The sequence below is a fragment of the Thunnus albacares genome, chromosome 12 (genome assembly GCF_914725855.1).
Source record: "Thunnus albacares chromosome 12, fThuAlb1.1, whole genome shotgun sequence".
Taxonomy (NCBI): Eukaryota; Metazoa; Chordata; class Actinopteri; order Scombriformes; family Scombridae; genus Thunnus; species Thunnus albacares.
Window position 1 is genome coordinate 34,102,085 of NC_058117.1, and position 19,770 is coordinate 34,121,854.

The 19,770-nt window shown below is 39.3% G+C and overlaps 1 protein-coding gene across 8 annotated transcripts in view; it reads left to right on the plus strand.

Moving 5' to 3' along the window:
- The window catches only part of amph (amphiphysin), a 34,257-nt gene that overhangs the window by 2,175 nt on the left and 12,312 nt on the right, over positions 1-19,770 (plus strand). For all 8 annotated transcript variants that reach the window (XM_044369129.1, XM_044369132.1, XM_044369131.1 and 5 more), the window contains exons 2-10: positions 134-214; positions 953-1,007; positions 5,176-5,270; positions 7,227-7,322; positions 7,412-7,519; positions 12,149-12,234; positions 12,730-12,805; positions 13,153-13,235; positions 17,366-17,504. In XM_044369129.1, coding sequence (XP_044225064.1) covers positions 134-214; positions 953-1,007; positions 5,176-5,270; positions 7,227-7,322; positions 7,412-7,519; positions 12,149-12,234; positions 12,730-12,805; positions 13,153-13,235; positions 17,366-17,504 — 819 coding nt within the window. The remainder of the gene's footprint in view (positions 1-133; positions 215-952; positions 1,008-5,175; positions 5,271-7,226; positions 7,323-7,411; positions 7,520-12,148; positions 12,235-12,729; positions 12,806-13,152; positions 13,236-17,365; positions 17,505-19,770) is intronic.

The window sequence follows — 19,770 nt, forward strand, 5'->3', positions numbered from 1 at the left end:
AACAAAGTACGAATGACCAAAAATATAACTGTAAATCAAAGCAAGTCTTTGAAAAGTGTCTCTACAAAGGAAAAACAGATGTCATTGTGACATGTCAGCAGTTATAAATGTATCCTATTTTGTGATTTGTCAGGTGCTGCAGAAACTGGGTAAAGCAGATGAGACCAAGGATGAGCAGTTTGAACAAGTCGTTATCAACTTCAGGAGACAGGAGGTGAGAGTTGTTCACAGACATCTCCTAACCCCTAACCCAACATCATCACATATCCATGTTTGTTTTTCTGCACTAAACCTAAAATCTGACTCATCTGAGCACCAGCTGCTGAAACATTTTATGTTTCAGTTTGTGGAAATGGAAATATCAGGTAAGCATTGACAGTTCAACAAACAGCTGAGGCAGATGGGGATGACATTAGTTTTGCAAGTATTTAGTCATAAACTAAAGTATTGGAAACATTAACATGTTGACCAGACAATGGCACTAGATGAAGAGTCAGACGATCAAAGTTATAACAATTTATCCTGAGAAGAACATGAATTCCTGAACCAAATTATATGACAATCCATCTGATAGTTGTTGAAATATTTCCGTCTAAAGCAACTGACTGGCTGCTAGCACAATTGAAAATAAGATACACAACTTCCATCCCACTGATAGGTCCAAAGACTCAATAGTTTAGTTTAGTTTTTAGTTGTCTTTAACCGAGTTGATCTGCAATGAAGTTCAGATTTTCTCCATCAGAGATGTTTCCTTCAGTGTTGACATACGCTGAAGTTCAGTGTTCAGTCCAGTTTTTAGAGAGACCTGTTCAAGAAGCTGTTCAACAGCTGAAAACAGGAAGTCATCACGTGTTCACCAAAGTAAAACAGTCAATGTAGAATACATTAATACATTAATACATAAGGGAGTATGTGTGTGATTTTAACCATGAATGTGTTGTTTCTCTGTCAGTCTGAAGGCTCTCGGCTGCAGAGGGAGATGAGGTCCTACATGTCTGCAATTAAAGGTGAGACTTCATTTAAACACATGCACATATATCATACAGCATATACACACAACATATACAGTACTGTGCAAAAGTTTTAGGCACCCTAGATGTATACTATCAGGGAGGTGTCTGATTGATCTCAAATTTATCCATGACATGACGATGACCCCGAGCATACAGCTAGAGTCATAAAGAACTATTTTCAGCTACAAGAAGAATGATGAGTCCTGCAACAGATGGTTTGGCCCCCACAGAGCCCTGATCTCAACATCATGGAGTCAATCTGGGATTAACATGAAGAAGCACCTGAGATGTTCTAAATAATAAATCCACAGAAGGATATTCTTTCTCCAGGATGGTTACAACAACCTATCTGCAAGTTACCATGAAAAACTGTTAAAGTGAACTGAGGAGAACTGCTGCTGTTCTAAAGGCAAAGCTGCTCACAGCAAATATCGATTTACTTGCTGCTGTTTACTCAACTTTGTAAGATTTTTGATAATTGATAAATTAAAACAATTTATAGCAATATTTTTGAAAGCATTCTCACTTTACTTTTAGTGCCTAAAACTTTTGCACAGTACCATATATAGATAAGTTTTTGTTCATTAACATGTAGTTAAGCTGCAGTTTGTTCCTTTCAGGACTTTTCCATTTGATTTGATTTATTGATTGGGAAAGTCTGCAGTTTAAACATTAAAGATGCACTACGCCGCAGTTAGCTCAAAGCTAATTTGCATCCGTAGTCCCCCACAATCAAAACATACAATAGCACAACAACAAACAGTACAAAGCAAAAAACAAACAAACAAACAAAAAAACAACACACAGAACACACCATACAAAATACAAAGCTACACACAACAGCACATCACATACATCCACAATGTCAATTAAAAATTAATAATGTAAACTAGACTCAGTGGTCACACAGCTGATTCGTCATCAGGTAGGATGTTCACTGAGTCGTGGTTTTCACAGAGGAAGCTGACTGTCTAATACAGTGTGATGAAATGGTCCAATCTATAGAGGAGATTCTGGAGGATCTGATAGAACTTACTGAGCGAGTGAACACAAAGTCACATAGTGGAGGAGGACAAACCATTTAACATTTATAAACTAGACACAAATCTGAATATTATGTAAAACTGTCAAAGCTCAGTAAACTGTATTTCTCCAGAACCCTACAGTGATGGAAACGCTTTGAGTTTTAGAGTTTTCTTGTTTAAGGACTCAAAAGGTTTTATGGCTGTTTCTCCAGCCTGCCCCCAACATGTGATCAATAAGACATCTGGGAAAGAATCACAGCTGCATAAATATCTGCAGCGTCCAAAGAGAGACAGTTTCTAATATGTCTAAAATTTGCTAAGTTGTACTTTATGGTTTAAACCCATTTTTTAACGTTTCTCAAAGTTGAAATTTGGATCCAGTGTCACATCAAGATATTTAAAATCAGTAACTATGTCAATTTTTTCACCTTTGATGAGAATATCAGCGTTATGAGGTTGTATCATAGTCTTAGAGGAAAACATACCCTTTGTCTTGTTTACATTTAGACTCAGACATGATTGATCAAGCCAATGTGTGATCCTCTCCAATACAATCGTTAGCTTAGCAGCAGCTAACTCAGCTGTTTTTGCATGTGTGTACACAACGCTGTCATCTGCATACATTTGTAGCTCTGCATCATGACACTGTTGAGGGGGATCATTAATATATAGACTAAATAATAGGGGACCTAACACTGACCCTTGTGGAACACCCGTTGTGCACTTCATGTTACTGGACAGTGTGTCACCAACTTTAACACATTGTCTCCTATTAGATAAATATGAAGACATCCATGCCAGTGCTCTAGATGAGAAGTTAAATTTAGAGAGTTTCGATATTAAAACATCATGATTGACTGTGTCAAATGCTTTATGCAGATCTAAAAATACAGCAGCAACTACTCCTCCTTTGTCAAGTCTTGATTTAATTTGCTCTATTAGGTGCAAGGTAGCAGTTTCAGTGGAATGATTTGCTCTAAAGCCAAATTGCATACAATGTAGACCAAAATTGTTTGTATTAAGAAATGTTGTCAGTTGTTTAATGACAACTTTCTCAGCAACCTTTGAGAGTACTGGCAGTATATTTATTGGTCTGTAGTTACTGGTTTCAAGGCGGTCTCCAGATTTAAAAACAGGCGTGACAACGGCACGTTTCCAGTCATCAGGAAAGGAGCTGTGTTTAAAAGACAAGTTAATTAAATGAACAATAGGGGGAGTTAAAATACCTTTGTGTGATTTGACAAACATGGTGTCAAATTGGAAAGCATCTCTACATTTAAAGCTTTTTAAGGAGCTGATGATTTTGTTTACTTGTAACTCGTTAGTTTCTACCAACTTGAAAACCTGGCGTGTAGCATTTACAGGAACAATATTGTTTCTTTTTTGTACATTTTTTTCCTAACTCATACACAGACTCAAGAAAAAAATTATTAAAGACAGAAGCAACAGTAAGATGATCTTCAATTAACTTCATCAATGTTTTTCCAGATCAATTTACTGTTGCCTTTTGCCTCATTCAAAATATTGAGATAAAAACGAGATTTAGCTTCTCTTAGCTCTTGGATAACTTTGTTCCTTAAACCTTTATAAATCAGCATGTCGGTGTCTCTTCTAGTTTTAATTGCCGTCCTTAGTGCAGCATCTCTAGATTTCATTAGTTTCCACAAATGTTCATTAAACCAGGGTAAATTGTTTTTATTTTTAGATTTTATCTGTATCCTCACATTAAATCTTTCCCTCACAAAGTTGATTCTGTGAGTAAAAGTATCACAGCCATAGTCCAGATCATCAGAGGACAGAACATCATCCCAGTTCAAGCTGTTAATTTCATTGGTAAATTCTTGCTTAGCTCTGGTTATGCATTGACGGATCATTGTCTTAGTTGCTGCGGTCTTAAATCTCCTTTTAGTCAGTTTTCTGGCACATAGGGTTAAGTTATGATCTGATAAGCCAGTGATTAAATGATAACTTTTAGTTATTCTTTCTGGTTTGTTAGTAAATATCAGATCAATTTGTGTACTGAAGCATTTTGCAATCCTAGTTGGGCCTTTTACTAGTTGTTCTAGTTATCACTGGCACCAGAGGAGTCCCAGACACACTCGGGCACAAATCAGCATCGAAGTTGTGCAGCACTCCAGGGGTCACTTGTCCAGGATTTAGCTGAACATCTCTGGAGAGCAGGATCAGCATGAAGAGGAGACCTGCTATTCTCCGAAATGGGGTGGCAGATGACTGTCCCAAGCTCAATCACTCGGTGTCCCAGTTGTTTTCCATCAGTGTTGACTGCTCTGGCCAGACAGACACATACAGGCAATACAGCAATGAGTACCAACAGTAGTCCAAAGAGCACTCCATGAAACACAGCCCAGGTGTTTTTGCTGATGAACTTGACGCAGTTTTTGACAGGCATGCTCTGAGGTACAATAAATGGCCTCGGATGACAGTCCTATGTAGCAATCCCATCCAGGATCCCGGTGGCCAGCGGGTAGAAGCTCCTCTTAAGCCCCTCAGCACCGGCCTGGTGCACCCAGAACCTCCTCTCGACCTCAGTGGGGAGAAAAGGCTTCCATCCGGGCGGTTAGGAACTCCAGAAGATCCATGTGGCCAGGACCGTTTCCTTTGATGTTGAGATGGATGTACAGATGGTCTTACTTGATGTTTAATCTGATGTTTACATTTGAAAACCTGGACTGGCGTGGTAGCAGAGTCGGCAGGGGGGTGAGCTGACCATCTCCTCATCCTGATGAGTGACCCCAGTAATATGCCATCACTTCTTGAGTCCAGGGTGCATAGACTCCAGCATGCATGGATTACATTACCAGCAAGGATCCTTTAAGTTTTCTTCTTGTTTTCAAAAAAAATACTCTTCTGTTAGCTTCTTTAGTGCCGTATCTCCTTTGGAATTTTGGTAACAGCAGGTAGCAGTTAGCAGTTGACAGCTAGCTAGTTGTTTTGATTTGAAAAATATATCCAAAGATGATGTTTCCCCTTTGTTCTTGCTGATCAGTGCTGTTACTTCTTCTATAGAGTCCTTTCTAAAGATTTTTGAGTGTACAACAATTTTCCATTTTTAACATTTCATCAAAGTCTTATCGTGTTTCGACGTCCATCAGCTCACTGTGTTTTTGTTTCTGCAGGGATGCAGCAGGCCTCCATCAACCTGACACAATCTCTCCATGAAGTCTACGAACCCGACTGGCACGGCAAAGACGATGTCATGACCATTGGGAAGGTTAGAAAAATGACACTCAAAATGATACACATAACAGGACAACACCTGAACGCATCACATAAACATGACAGGACACTTGAACGCAGCACCATATTATCAAAGTTATTAAATGATATGTTATGACCTGGCTCGGGGAAGTAACATGAACGAAGGAAAACTGAACTAGAAAATACAAAGCTGCAAGCAGCGATGAATGGACCCTCGCATCTTGCCCACGTCAGAGTGAACAGCACCCGTGGTATCGCTACTGGAGGTCGGTTGACACAGCTCTGAATTTTCAGGATTATTGGACACTGTGTGAATGGGTAAAATATTATTTCAATGGAGATGACATATTGTAAACTATGTAAACATTTTATGAACTATGTGTCATTTAGGCTTCACTTCCTGTTGCCTGTAGGCAATACTACATGAGTGAAATATTAATGCATATATTTAGTGAAGGTCGCCTGACATGCATATGCATTTTCATGAATATCAGACATTGCACAAAGGAGTTAAATGTTACTTCCTGTGTCCACTATGTGGTGCTAGATAACACCTAATTATTCCTCATGTTGCTGTATATCATGTGTCAACCACATCATGTAAATTTCATGTAAATCAGATTATGTGTCACATAAGGCTGACTTCCTGTTATCAGTAGGTGGCGCTATGACTATGAGTCAATATTGACAAGCAGATGTGTTCAGGCCTGGACTCTCATCAAACATGAGAAATGTGGGGCAGATTGGACAAAGTCCAGTGGAGTTACAACAACTTCCTGTTTCATGTTTTGGGAGAAATTGACCGGCATGCCACGCAACTAACCCTAACCCAACTCAAAAGCTTCACACTTTAGCATCGCAAAGGTCTTTAGATGTAATCTACCAACTCCCTGTTGGGCTTAAGTTATGGCTCCAAGCAGCTTTTTTTACAGTCTGGAGATGTTACATCTTCCTACCAATTTTTGCACATCTATGTCAAATTTAACGGGGGGGGGGGGGGGGACTTTGACCAAGTTACACCACTTCTGATGCATGTGCAAAGTTTTGTGAGTCTTTGAGCACCCCTAGCACCTTAAAAATGATGTTTTTGTGCATCCTAACAGCCTCAAATGTGTTCATAAAATGAGAATTGATGTATGAAATCCAAAATGGCAGATTTCCTGTTGGGCAATTTTTTTAAAAAAAAGTATTACATCCAGAATGATGAGAGCAATAAACCCACTGAATTTCATGAACATCCAAGCAATTCGATCCCAACATGTCCCTGTGTTTGGGGGCGCTATGGAGCCTGCTGGCCACACCCAAGCCCAATCACTACAGAACTTTGCAATTTTCACCAGTTCTAACATGTGTGCCTAATTTCATGAGTTTTCAAGCATCCCAAGGCCCTCAAAAATGCAATGGTGTGGAGGGAAAATAATCTTCACAAAAACAATAGGTTCCTCGCATTTTCGGTGCCTAACGATATGGTGTGGAGGAGACTGCTGCTGCAGAGTCTGCTGGCTGAGAGAGAGAGGGTGGGGAGGTGGAGGAAGGGCCTTTTTGTAGGTTGATCAGCTGCCACTGATTGGACAGGACCAATAATAAGTGTCAGCTCCCTGAAACAAAGGGCAGGTACACAGAACACAGGACATAACATATGATTTTTAAATATCAATCCTAAGTCGTTAAGAGAAAAGCGCTGAGACTGCTTGTGTAGAACTAGCGAAAGTTTAAATATACAGCAGGTATTAATCCACAGTAATGTGATATATATATAGGAAAATCAACTGAGTTGAGAGCAGCAACAACGCTATCAGTAGACACAGTCGGCAACCGGAAATGATACAATACGCTTACCGTAGCACGTCAGCACATCTTGATGGCTGCACAAAGTTGAGTTTGTTACTAGTGACATCACAGAGTAGATGTGTGGACAATGAGACATTTTGATGTGTTGCGGTATGATGAGCTGTGTGTTTTCCTGCAGGACTGTGATGCACTGTGGGAAGACTTCCATAACAAACTGGTGGACTCGACGCTGCTGAATTTGGACGCGTACCTGCAGCAGTTTCCAGACCTGAAGGTAACAGTTTGTAATGGGAACAAAAATATTGACATGTTGATGTAGAAGCTGAATGATCGTCTGAAAGCTGAAACCTGGTGATGTTTCAGAATCGTGTGGCCAAAAGAAGTCGTAAACTCATTGACTATGACAGCGCTCGGCATCATGTGGAAACTCTACAGACTTCTGGGATGAAGAACGACCGAAAGATGATGAAGGTTAGTCGACTCGTCTTTGATTAAAATTGTTGAATGCTACAGCTCGAGAAGTTAAAGGCCCAGATGAATAAATCTCATCATGTGACACAATGAACAGTTCAACAGTCTGTTTCTGTTGAACTGTTTAATCAGTCATCACATAATAATGATAATAATAATAATAATAACTTTATAGCACCTTTCATACAACAAATGCAGCTCAAAGTGCTTTACAACAAAAGAAATTACAGGCACCAAGTGCTTCACATGAAAAGGACATAAAAAAACATAAAAGCATGTAAAAAAAAAAGAATGTAACATAAGATATTAAAGAGACAAATACATCTGATTGACAAGAGCCGTAACACTGTTTACATAAAAGTTGGTAAACTCTTCAAGTAAAGGCGTGGACTGCCCGTCCATCTCAAGGTGTAATTATCAGTCTGTACAGCTTGAGCACCTGGTGTGGAAGTTAGTATGCACATAGACTATCTCAGTGGGCTTTTCAGTGCAGTACAGTGTATGTGTCAAGCTGTCCCTTTATTTCATGACAAAATATACCAAAATAATAAAGGAAAAGGAGGGAACAACACCACACAAATATATTGAATAAAAAGGGGAAGGGAAGGGGGAAGATGACTAAGTGCTGAGTGTTTGTGGACATAAAACCCACTTGATGAGGGTGAACATTAGGAACATTACTAAAAATAAGATTAAATAAAGGGAAAATACACAGCATGCGTACTTCAGTGGTGGTAATTTGAGACTTAATAAGCGAAAACTCAGGAAGTATTTCACCATGTGTACACAATCTATAAATCGGCGCCGAGGTCTCTGAAGCCATAAGTGTAGCAGAACCTCTCTTTTCCCAACGGACACAGACTCACCACCAGTCTTGATTAACCAACATATGCTTCTTTCATTTACCCCAGAACATCTTCCCATGGGTTTAACCTCGCTGTGGGTCTGATCTGTGTCAGGTGCAACCCCAAGCTGCCCCAGAAAAACACCAAAAACACACCACAGTCTTTTCTCAAACCTACCAACCACTGACCTCAGCACCCACGTAACATAAGATGGAAAATGAAATCCACTTGATAATAATAATAGAAATAAGATAAAATAAAGTGAAAATAGAATAAAATCCACTTGATAATAAAAATAAGATAAAATAGATAGAGTGAAACTAAAAATACATAGAATGTGTAAAATATAATAAAAACAAGTTAAAACATAGAATACACAGAATGTATAAAATAAAGTGCAGTAGTGCATAAATGCAAAGCAGACTGAGCGGAAAGCTAGTTAAAAATGAAGAGATACATTTTTATTTTCCTTTTAAAAATATCTAGCGAGCTGCTTCCCTGATATCTATCGGTAGTGTTTCCATAGTTTTGGGGCGTAATTGACAAAAGCTACATCCCCGATTTTCTTTCAGCTGTTGCTGGAATCTCCAGTAAACCAGCAGCAGATGATCACGGTGCTCTTGAAGGCAAATAGTTAACAAGGCAGTTTACAATGTAGCTTGGACCTAGCCCATTAAGGGCTTTGTATGTAACACATTCTCACTTCCAACTCATCACAGAAGCTTGGTCAGGATCCCGTGACTCCACTTTTTAACACATTGGGCTCCCCTTTGGCGTCATTTTTCAATGTGCAGTATCACGGCAGTCACTGTTAAAAAATAATTATATTTTATGGCGTGACAATGCTGTGGTTAAGGTCTGGTTAGGTTTAGGCACAAAAACCACTTGGTTAGTGTTAGGAAATGATCATGGTTTGGGTTAAAATAAAAAATAGAATTAAAATGGCGAGGTGGTCTCGAACCGTGCTCTAACGACCCCTCTACCTCCTAATAAGAAAGTCAGCTTATATATATGTCATGTGAAGTACATCACTTCAGAAATGTTGATATGATACATATTGTTGAAATGTTGATATACTCCATATTACAGGTGTTTAAATGTAGATATTCAACGTATCTGTGGTTTGCAGAAAGTTTTATTCTGGTGACCAGGCTGAAATTTGTCACTTGACGTCATCGGTCTCATGGCATCTATTTCAGATGTTGTGGGAGTTCAACAGAAGTCTATCAGACTACCCTCCACGTTGAAAAATGATGCTAAAGGGGTACCCAGTGCGTTAAAAAGTGACGCCACGGGGTCCTGACCAAGCTTCCATATGTGACGAGTCGGGAGTGAGAGTGGGTGGTTTTTTTCAGGAGGCCAGTAAAAAGTGCATCACAGTAATGAAATCAGCTTGAAATGAAGGCATGAGTCAGTTTTTCAGCATCTTTTTGATTTATAAATGGTCGAACTTTTGCTGTGTTTCTAAGGTGGAAAAATGATATTTTCATCACCTTGTTAATGTGGGACCTGAAACTTATAATAACACCAAGATTTATAACCTCAGATTTAATCCAGGGAGTTAATTTCCTCAGATTATTAAACAGCATTTATCTGTTTGTTTTTGGGGTCAACTAGAAAAATCTCAGTTTTATCCTCATTTAACTTTAAGAAATTATTGCTCATCCATTTATTTATTGCCAGAAGACAGGTAGTAATGGAGTTTATAGCTGCAGCATCATTTGGTTCAGTGGAGATGCACAGTTGTTTGTCATCTGTGTAACTATGGAAACATAGATTGTGCTCTCTGATGATGTCACCACGTGGCAGCATGTATAGTGAGAACAATAACGGACCAAGGCAGCTCCCTTGTGGAACCCCAAAGCAGTTGTCATGTTCCTCAGACACACCATCTCCAAGACTGACGTAAAACTTTCTCCCTTTGATGTTTGTTTTGAACCAGTTTAAAAAAACGGTTGAAAAAACAACCCACTTTTCAAGATGATTGATTAGGATGATATGATGACTGATCAATCAGTCACAATGTTTATTATGAATGTTTGGAACATATGAGAAAAAAACTAAAGAATGATGTAGTTAGACTTGTGCAGAATTAATAACAGTTTGTGTGTGTGTTAGTATTTTTAATACAACCTGAGACCATAATTAAATAAAACACATTATTGTTATTTGTTATTATATCATCACACATTCTTTAATACAGAGGCACTGAACGCAGGTCGGAGTCGGTGTGGACTGAATTGATATAATGCTGTCCTCTTCTTTTGTTGAGTGAGGGGGAGGAGGACAAGATCATCATCACTGGATGATGATCTCCGACCTGCATTCAGCATCTCTGTCCACAGAAGCAGCCGTCTGTCAGCTGCAGCTCCTGATGAGCCGAGAAGACAAACTGCTTCACCAGGCTGACTGACAGCTTATTGAACCAAAACAGTTTGCATGTCGGCTCCACGGGAAGAAATCCACAGTGTTTGTATTTATAAATACATGATGATGATGCATATTAGGGGTGTGCCCAAATACGTTATTCGGCAAAGCACAAATAGTGGGTTAGGGTTAGGTTTTTTTTACGAACATTTGTTTCATACATATATAAATATTTTAAACATGTCAAATACCAGTTTGCAGGTCGGTTACATCGCTATCTCAGTGTCTCTCCTCTGCTCTGCTGTGACGTCTATCAGCAGGTCTCAACAAGGGGAGTCACATCCACCTGCTACATGACGCACATTTCCTTATTCTGACATCACTCCCAGAGTTGGGGGTGTTCCCCAGAGATAAAGCTGAGTTACTAACACACACAAAGTGCTCCCAAGGGACTCTCCATAACCTGTTGTTCCCCTTCTCCTTTCCACAAAATTAGGTTGTAAAAAATAGCCCATAAATGAAAAGTGCAAAGAAATAATGGCCTTTGAAGTTCTTCCCTACACGTCACACACTGTGCTGTCTCTGTGTTATAGGTGTATAACTAGGTAGAGGTCTGTTAGCTCAGTAGTCAGTGCAGTCATCTATGATGTGGGAGACCTCCTTTGTCAGGTAGTTTATTCATGAACACTCATTGTAACACTTTAATTTTCTAAAATTAAAATCGTAATAAAAACAAAAACAGGATTTTTAAGTCTCTTTCCACTTTTATTTGAATACAAATACAAATAATTTTGCTGTCTCAACAAATATAGATACAAATACAAATACTGGACTCTCTGCACATCCCTAATGCATATGATACATGATACATCAATGTATTGATTCATTGGCTTTATTTTTCTGCCCACTGTAGGGAGTGAACCTACAGGCAGCTCACAGACAGACCGGGAGCTGATCAATCAATGTAGATATGATAAATAAGTGAGAAACACATACAGCGGGATATTCAACACCCCACATGGGCCTTCGCGGCAAACAGCTGTCTGTGCAGATTATGCTTCATGATTGGTTGATACTTTTATTCACTGTGTGAAAACTCAGAAAATTCAACCTCATTCTGAAAAAAAAATCTGTCATAATATTTGCGCTCTGTGTGAAAGTGCTCATGACAAAAACAACAGTTTGAAAAAACATATCGACATGCTAATTAATCGCACAAAAAAAAGCCCCCAGTGTGTAAAGGCCTTTAATCTGCTCTGTGCTGATCAATGATCCAGTGCTGTGGAGTCCTTATTCACAGAAACTGTGCAAAGATTTGATGATATGTGTAAAATTTTTACCTGTTTTAGGAGGCAGGTTTTCACCTATTCATGTCACCTGTACAGGTGTATTATTTTACTTTGATCTGTGTTTGCAGGCAGAGGATGAGTTGAAGAAGGCCCAGAGAGTGTTTGATGAGCTGAATGTTGGTCTGCAGGATGAACTGCCCACTCTCTGGGACAGGTGAGCCGAATTATATACACACCTGTCTGATATGCCAAGATCTGTTATTGCTGAACAGGAAGAGTGATGCATAACCACTACAGTGTGTACAGTTTGATTACATGTTTCTATGGAAACTGGGCTGCAGTATGTGGTGAATGCCTGCATCATATATCAGGCTCTGCTCTTTGTGTTTGATGCTGAATGAATCAAGCAGTCCTCTCTGACTAATCAGCCTGGCTGACACCATGAATTAATGAGACATTTAAAGTCCCAACATTTCACTGAAAGTCAAATTTCTGTGATAAACCACCTCTATACTGAAGCTGCAGAGTCCTCATGTGTTTGCAGAACTGTAACTCTCATCACTGTAGATCCTGTCAGTTTTGGCACTTATCACTTCAGACTGGACTGTTCAGTTCAGAGACACACTGAGGAAAAGAAGTTTACTAAAGAAAAGTTCAATCTAACGATCAAATCAGCAGCTCTAACACTTTCTGTCTTTCTGCTGTGCAGCCGGGTCGGATTCTACATCAGCACTTACAAGAGTGTGACAAATCTGGAGGCAAAGTTTCACCGTGAGATTTCTCTGGTGAGGTGGGGGAGGGGTCAGTGTTTGATTCCACTGAAACTGTTGTTTTTAGACACTTTGTCATGTAATTATTAACAGAGGATAGCATTGTGCTTTCCCTTCGGTGCTGCTGTGAGTTGAATGTTAAATAATCCAGACAAAATTCAGTCTGAACAGTCTCAGACATCAGCTGTTTGCTCAGTGTGAAGGTCATGTGACCAATGTGACCTCACATGTTATCTGGACGTCACATCTGTGGAAGTTTAAAGTTGTTTCATGTATAGGTCAATAAAATTGAGAAACCGTGTGATTGTTGTTGAATTTACTGTTTATCCTTGTAATCTAAATTAATTTAACATTTTCTTCAGGTGTGTAGGCAGCTGTATGAAGTGATGACTCAACTTGCTGAGCAGCATTCTGACAAAATGTTCACCATCCAAGGAGCACCGAGGTCAGTGCAAGCTTTCACTATACGAATCTATTCACTTTTCATAGGGTCAGATTTTCAAAATATTCCAGTTATGAAGTGTTAAATGCACAACACCCACACAGATATACAGGTAGGAAACTATATAAACATATATATATATATATATATCAAGTTTGTTTAAGATGTTTTTAGTAGTAAACAAAGATAATGAATCATAGAAAATACATACTGAAATTCCACTATACAGCACCGCTATATCTAAATGAATATGTAATCATATTACTGGAACATAAGTTTAGGTACCAGGTTGCTGAGATTAACTTTTATAATGAAAATACAATCTGTAGTTTTCTTGATACTAAAGACAGTTTTTTTTGTCATTGCTGTGATATACGGAAGTTTCTCATACATTAAAATCCCATTGTGTGTTTTGTGAGCGATCATTTTTTAAAGATGTTCTGATGTTAGAAGTTGGTTTTCTCTGTGAAAATTGTCACAATCTTTATTTTTCAGTCTATTTGGGATCTTTGTGTAATTTTAGGGTTAACCCCTTGTTTTATGTCCTGAATGCCTACAGAATAATCAGGATTTAGATAATCAGAGATGATGTGATGTGTGTATGAAACATTCATTAATTTACATCTATTTCTTTGTTACAAAGCCTGCATTCCTACTTTATTGTGCACTTAGAAATATGATATATAAGTTACCACCATCTGTTAGACCTGTTTCTGTTAGACCTGTTTCTCTGTTAGACGTGTTTCTGTTGGACGTGTTTCTGTTAGACCTGTTTCTCTGTTAGACCTGTTTCTGTTAGACGTGTTTCTCTGTTAGACGTGTTTCTGTTGGGCGTGTTTCTGTTAGGCGTGTTTCTGTTAGACGTGTTTCTGTTGGACGTGTTTCTGTTAGACCTGTTTCTGTTAGACGTGTTTCTGTTAGACGTGTTTCTGTTAGACCTGTTTCTGTTAGACGTGTTTCTCTGTTAGACGTGTTTCTGTTGGGCGTGTTTCTGTTAGACGTGTTTCTGTTGGACGTGTTTCTGTTAGACCTGTTTCTGTTAGACGTGTTTCTGTTAGACGTGTTTCTGTTAGACCTGTTTCTGTTAGACGTGTTTCTCTGTTAGACGTGTTTCTGTTGGACGTGTTTCTGTTAGACGTGTTTCTGTTGGACGTGTTTCTGTTAGACCTGTTTCTGTTAGACGTGTTTCTGTTAGACGTGTTTCTGTTAGACGTTTTTCTCTGTTAGACGTGTTTCTGTTAGACGTTTTTCTCTGTTAGACGTGTTTCTGTTAGGCGTGTTTCTGTTAGGCGTGTTTCTGTTAGACGTTTTTCTCTGTTAGACGTGTTTCTGTTAGGCGTGTTTCTGTTAGGCGTGTTTCTGTTAGACGTGTTTCTGTTAGGCGTGTTTCTGTTAGGCGTGTTTCTGTTAGACGTGTTTCTGTTAGGCGTGTTTCTGTTAGACCTGTTTCTGTTAGACGTGTTTCTGTTAGACCTGTTTCTGTTAGACGTATTCTCTGTTAGACGTGTTTCTCTGTTAGACGTGTTTCTGTTAGGCGTGTTTCTGTTAGGCGTGTTTCTGTTAGGCGTGTTTCTGTTAGACGTGTTTCTGTTAGACGTGTTTCTGTTAGGCGTGTTTCTGTTGGGCGTGTTTCTGTTGGGCGTGTTTCTGTTAGACGTGTTTCTGTTTGGCGTGTTTCTGTTAGGTGTGTTTCTGTTAGACGTGTTTCTCTGTTAGACGTGTTTCTGTTAGACGTGTTTCTGTTAGACGTGATTCTCTGTTAGACTTGTTTCTGTTAGACGTGTTTCTGTTGGACGTATTTCTGTTAGACCTGTTTCTGTTAAATGTGTTTCTGTTAGATGTGTTTCTGTTAGACGTGTTTCTGTTAGACGTGTTTCTGTTAGACGTGTTTCTCTGTTAGACGTGTTTCTGTTAGACGTGTTTCTCTGTTAGACGTGTTTCTGTTAGACGTGTTTCTGTTAGATGTGTTTCTGTTAGACGTGTTTCTGTTAGACGTGTTTCTGTTAGGCGTGTTTCTGTTTGGCGTGTTTCTGTTAGGTGTGTTTCTGTTAGACGTGTTTCTCTGTTAGACGTGTTTCTGTTAGACGTGTTTCTGTTAGACGTGTTTCTGTTAGGCGTGTTTCTGTTTGGCGTGTTTCTGTTAGGTGTGTTTCTGTTAGACGTGTTTCTCTGTTAGACGTGTTTCTGTTAGACGTGTTTCTGTTAGACGTGATTCTCTGTTAGACCTGTTTCTGTTAAATGTGTTTCTGTTAGATGTGTTTCTGTTAGACGTGTTTCTGTTAGACGTGTTTCTGTTGGACGTGTTTCTGTTGGACGTGTTTCTGTTAGACCTGTTTCTGTTAAATGTGTTTCTGTTAGACGTGTTTCTGTTAGACGTGTTTCTGTTGGACGTGTTTCTGTTAGACGTGTTTCTGTTAGACGTGTTTCTGTTAGACGTTTTTCTCTGTTAGGCATGTTTCTGTTAGACCTGTTTCTGTTAGACGTGTTTCTGTTAGACCTGTTTCTGTTAAATGTGTTTCTGTTAGGCGTGTTTCTGTTAGACGTGTTTCTGTTAGGTGTGTTTCTGTTAGACCTGTTTCTGTTAGACGTGTTTCTGTTAGACCTGTTTCTGTTAGACGTGTTCTCTGTTAGACGTGTTTCTCTGTTAGACGTGTTTCTGTTAGACGTGTTTCTGTTAGACGTGTTTCTGTTAGGCGTGTTTCTGTTAGACGTGTTTCTGTTAGACGTGTTTCTCTGTTAGACGTGTTTCTGTTAGGCGTGTTTCTGTTAGGCGTGTTTCTGTTGGGCGTGTTTCTGTTAGACGTGTTTCTGTTAGACGTGTTTCTGTTAGACGTGTTTCTGTTAGGCGTGTTTCTGTTAGATGTGTTTCTGTTAGACGTGTTTCTGTTAGGCGTGTTTCTGTTAGACCTGTTTCTGTTAGACCTGTTTCTGTTAGACGTGTTTCTGTTAGGCGTGTTTCTGTTAGGCGTGTTTCTGTTAGACGTGTTTCTGTTAGGCATGTTTCTGTTAGACCTGTTTCTGTTAGACGTGTTCTCTGTTAGACGTGTTTCTCTGTTAGACGTGTTTCTGTTAGACGTGTTTCTGTTAGGCGTGTTTCTGTTGGGCGTGTTTCTCTGTTAGACGTGTTTCTGTTAGACGTGTTTCTGTTAGGCATGTTTCTGTTGGGCGTGTTTCTCTGTTAGACATGTTTCTGTTAGACGTGTTTCTGTTAGACGTGTTTCTGTTGGGCGTGTTTCTGTTGGGCGTGTTTCTGTTAGACGTGTTTCTGTTAGACGTGTTTCTGTTAGGCGTGTTTCTGTTAGACGTGTTTCTGTTAGACGTGTTTCTGTTAGATGTGTTTCTGTTGGGCGTGTTTCTCTTTTAGACCTGTTTCTGTTAGACGTGTTTCTGTTAGATGTGTTTCTGTTGGGCGTGTTTCTCTTTTAGACCTGTTTCTGTTAGACGTGTTCTCTGTTAGACGTGTTTCTCTGTTAGACGTGTTTCTGTTAGACGTGTTTCTGTTAGGCGTGTTTCTGTTGGGCGTGTTTCTCTGTTAGACGTGTTTCTGTTAGGCGTGTTTCTGTTAGGCGTGTTTCTGTTGGGCGTGTTTCTCTGTTAGACATGTTTCTGTTAGACGTGTTTCTGTTAGACGTGTTTCTGTTAGGCGTGTTTCTGTTGGGCGTGTTTCTGTTAGACGTGTTTCTGTTAGACGTGTTTCTGTTAGGCGTGTTTCTGTTAGACGTGTTTCTGTTAGACGTGTTTCTGTTAGATGTGTTTCTGTTGGGCGTGTTTCTCTTTTAGACCTGTTTCTGTTAGACGTGTTTCTGTTAGATGTGTTTCTGTTGGGCGTGTTTCTCTTTTAGACCTGTTTCTGTTAGACGTGTTTCTGTTAGATGTGTTTCTGTTGGGCGTGTTTCTCTGTTAGACCTGTTTCTGTTAGACGTGTTTCTGTTAGACGTGTTTCTCTTTTAGACCTGTTTCTGTTAGACGTGTTTCTGTTAGACCTGTTTCTGTTAGACATGTTTCTGTGTTAGATGTGTTTCTGTGTTAGATGTGTTTCTTTGTTAGATGTGTTTCTCTGTTAGACGTATATTGCGTCCAGCCAATCACATTCTGACTTCCTGTGTTCATGTGGTTTGTATCTACTCCCTCAGTGATTCAGGACCACTGCGGCTCGCCAGAACGCCTTCACCACCAGAAGATGAGAGTCCACCTGAGAGCCCAGATGCCAGCTCCAATCACATGCTCCGCCCCGTCTCACCTGGACCTCCACGGCCCAAATCCCCAATACAGGTAGATCTAATCCTGACTGGATCCAGATCCCCAATACAAGTAGATCTAATCTTGACCGGGTCCAGATCCCCAATACAGGTAGATCTTATTCTGACTGGATCCAGATCCCCACAACAGCTATATCTAATCCTACTTGATCCAAAGTGTGTATTTATGAAACGTCTCAGTCCAGTCTTCCTCAGAGTTAAACCAGGACTAAAACCAGTCCTCTTCAGAGTTAAACCAGGACTGAAACCAGTCCTCCTTGGACAGAAAATTCATTATATGTATTTAATTATCATAAACACTTTGTGTGTTCATATAACTCTTTAGTGAAACATTTAACTTCTGAGCCTTTACAGGTGGAGTACAAGATGGATTTTTGTGACGTCACTGTTCAGAAACACACAGTAATAGTTTAAACATATGTCTTAAATATAGCCTTGCTATTGGTAATTTAAGCAAATCAATAAATAATTGAAATATTCAAATGCATTATTTTTATCACTGTAACTGTGGCAGCATCGGATGAGCTCTCCCAATCAAAAAACCTTTTTTTTCATTTTGACCACAGTCTTGGACAAAGTTATTTTAAGTTGTCTTGTTTTAAAAAAAAAAGGTAATATAGCAGAGAGTTATTTTTTTCTGTGTTACTGTCATCAGAACTGATCGCTTGTTGGTTCAGTCCAACTATTCATCAACAGGAACCTTCACATTAACTTTCTGTGGCTGTTTTTCTTTGCTGCACACTTTTGTCTGTTCATTGGTGAGTGAATATGTAACTGCAGTTTTTTTGTCATTTGTCTGTGTTACTGTATGTGTTGAGTGAATATATAACAATAGATATGTTGAAGTAGAATATTGCCTTGTGTCTTCGATCTCTCATTGTCGGTGATAGCTTCAATAGCATTTACGTGTTTGTCAAATGTATTTGGACAAATATGCATCTATATGTGAAGACATACAGTTTCTTTCTAGAGCATTGGTTCCTAGTCAGTTCCACTTGTTGACAATTATGCTAACATTAGCTAACTATTTATGATGAGTTGGACTAACTCTATCTGGATGCTGTAGAGAGTTTTAAAATAACTAAACGACAGTAGTTCAAAATTCAGCCTTCATAACACTTCAGCAGAAACGGTGCACATGTGGAACTGTGCACCTCTGAAACATCTCAAAAACAAAGTTTCTTGATACATCTGTGAATGTTTGTCACAATCATCCAGGTGGACTGGAGCGAGAAATCTTTTTTACTTTCTATGTTTGAATTGTAAACATTTTTAGTTAGCAGTCGTCAGACTCACAGAGCGTTTTAGTTCAACAGTGTTTTACATGACTGTACTGTATCCAAACAACCAGAAGAGGGACAGTCAGCATTATGTTTAAAGTCCACTGGATTCGGCTGCATCATGGCTGTTGGAGGCAGTCTGCTGTGGTCACAGCTGGTATGTTCATGTCCATGAGCTCGGAGCCCAAAGCGTCTCACTGCTGCTCTTTTCTCATCTCCACTTTCTTTACACTCTTGTTCAGTTCACATCTCTGAAGCCAGAAATTCACTATGAATGTATGTAAATGCTGATATTTATTGACAGTTGACTTAAAATGTATATTTAAGAGACTGAATTGAAAGAGAGGTTTAAAGAAAAATTAAATGTATGTGACATATTGTACATAATAAGGAAAGCTGACGAAGTATGTGAGTTCTTTGGTGTTTAGATACAACTGTGATGTCCCCATTTTAAAGCGGGATGATGCAAAGAGCTGACAGTAGTGGTGGTGAAGAGCTGCGAGCTCGGGCCGAAGATCTGGATGAATGAGATGAGGAGCAGGACTCTGATGAGCTCAGTGGATTTGATGAACACTGAGGCGAAAATGGTGGAGGAGTGTCGACACTGAAATGACAGCTGACAGCAGCGGTTTTAAAGTTTGACAGTAACGAGATGATTTGCTCACAGAATTTGTGGTGAAATCTGACGGGTTTAACTGAAAGAATGAACGGCCTCAGCCAGTTGAAAAGGAAGAGATGAACATGTAATAAAATAGAGGAAACATTAAGATTAAGCATTAAGTGTTCCTTTTCTGAACTTTTACTTCATCTGACCAAAGCTGCTACAGCCTGTTTCACTGTAATGTCAATTATTATCATTATTTTATGATCACAATATTGTCTAAAGAAACAAATACAAGTTAAGAGATATATTAATATTTTAAATGTGTGATCACAAGAAAAGCTTGTCTTCTTAAGTTTACTTCCATACAGCCCACAACCCTCGCTTGGCAAGCACAA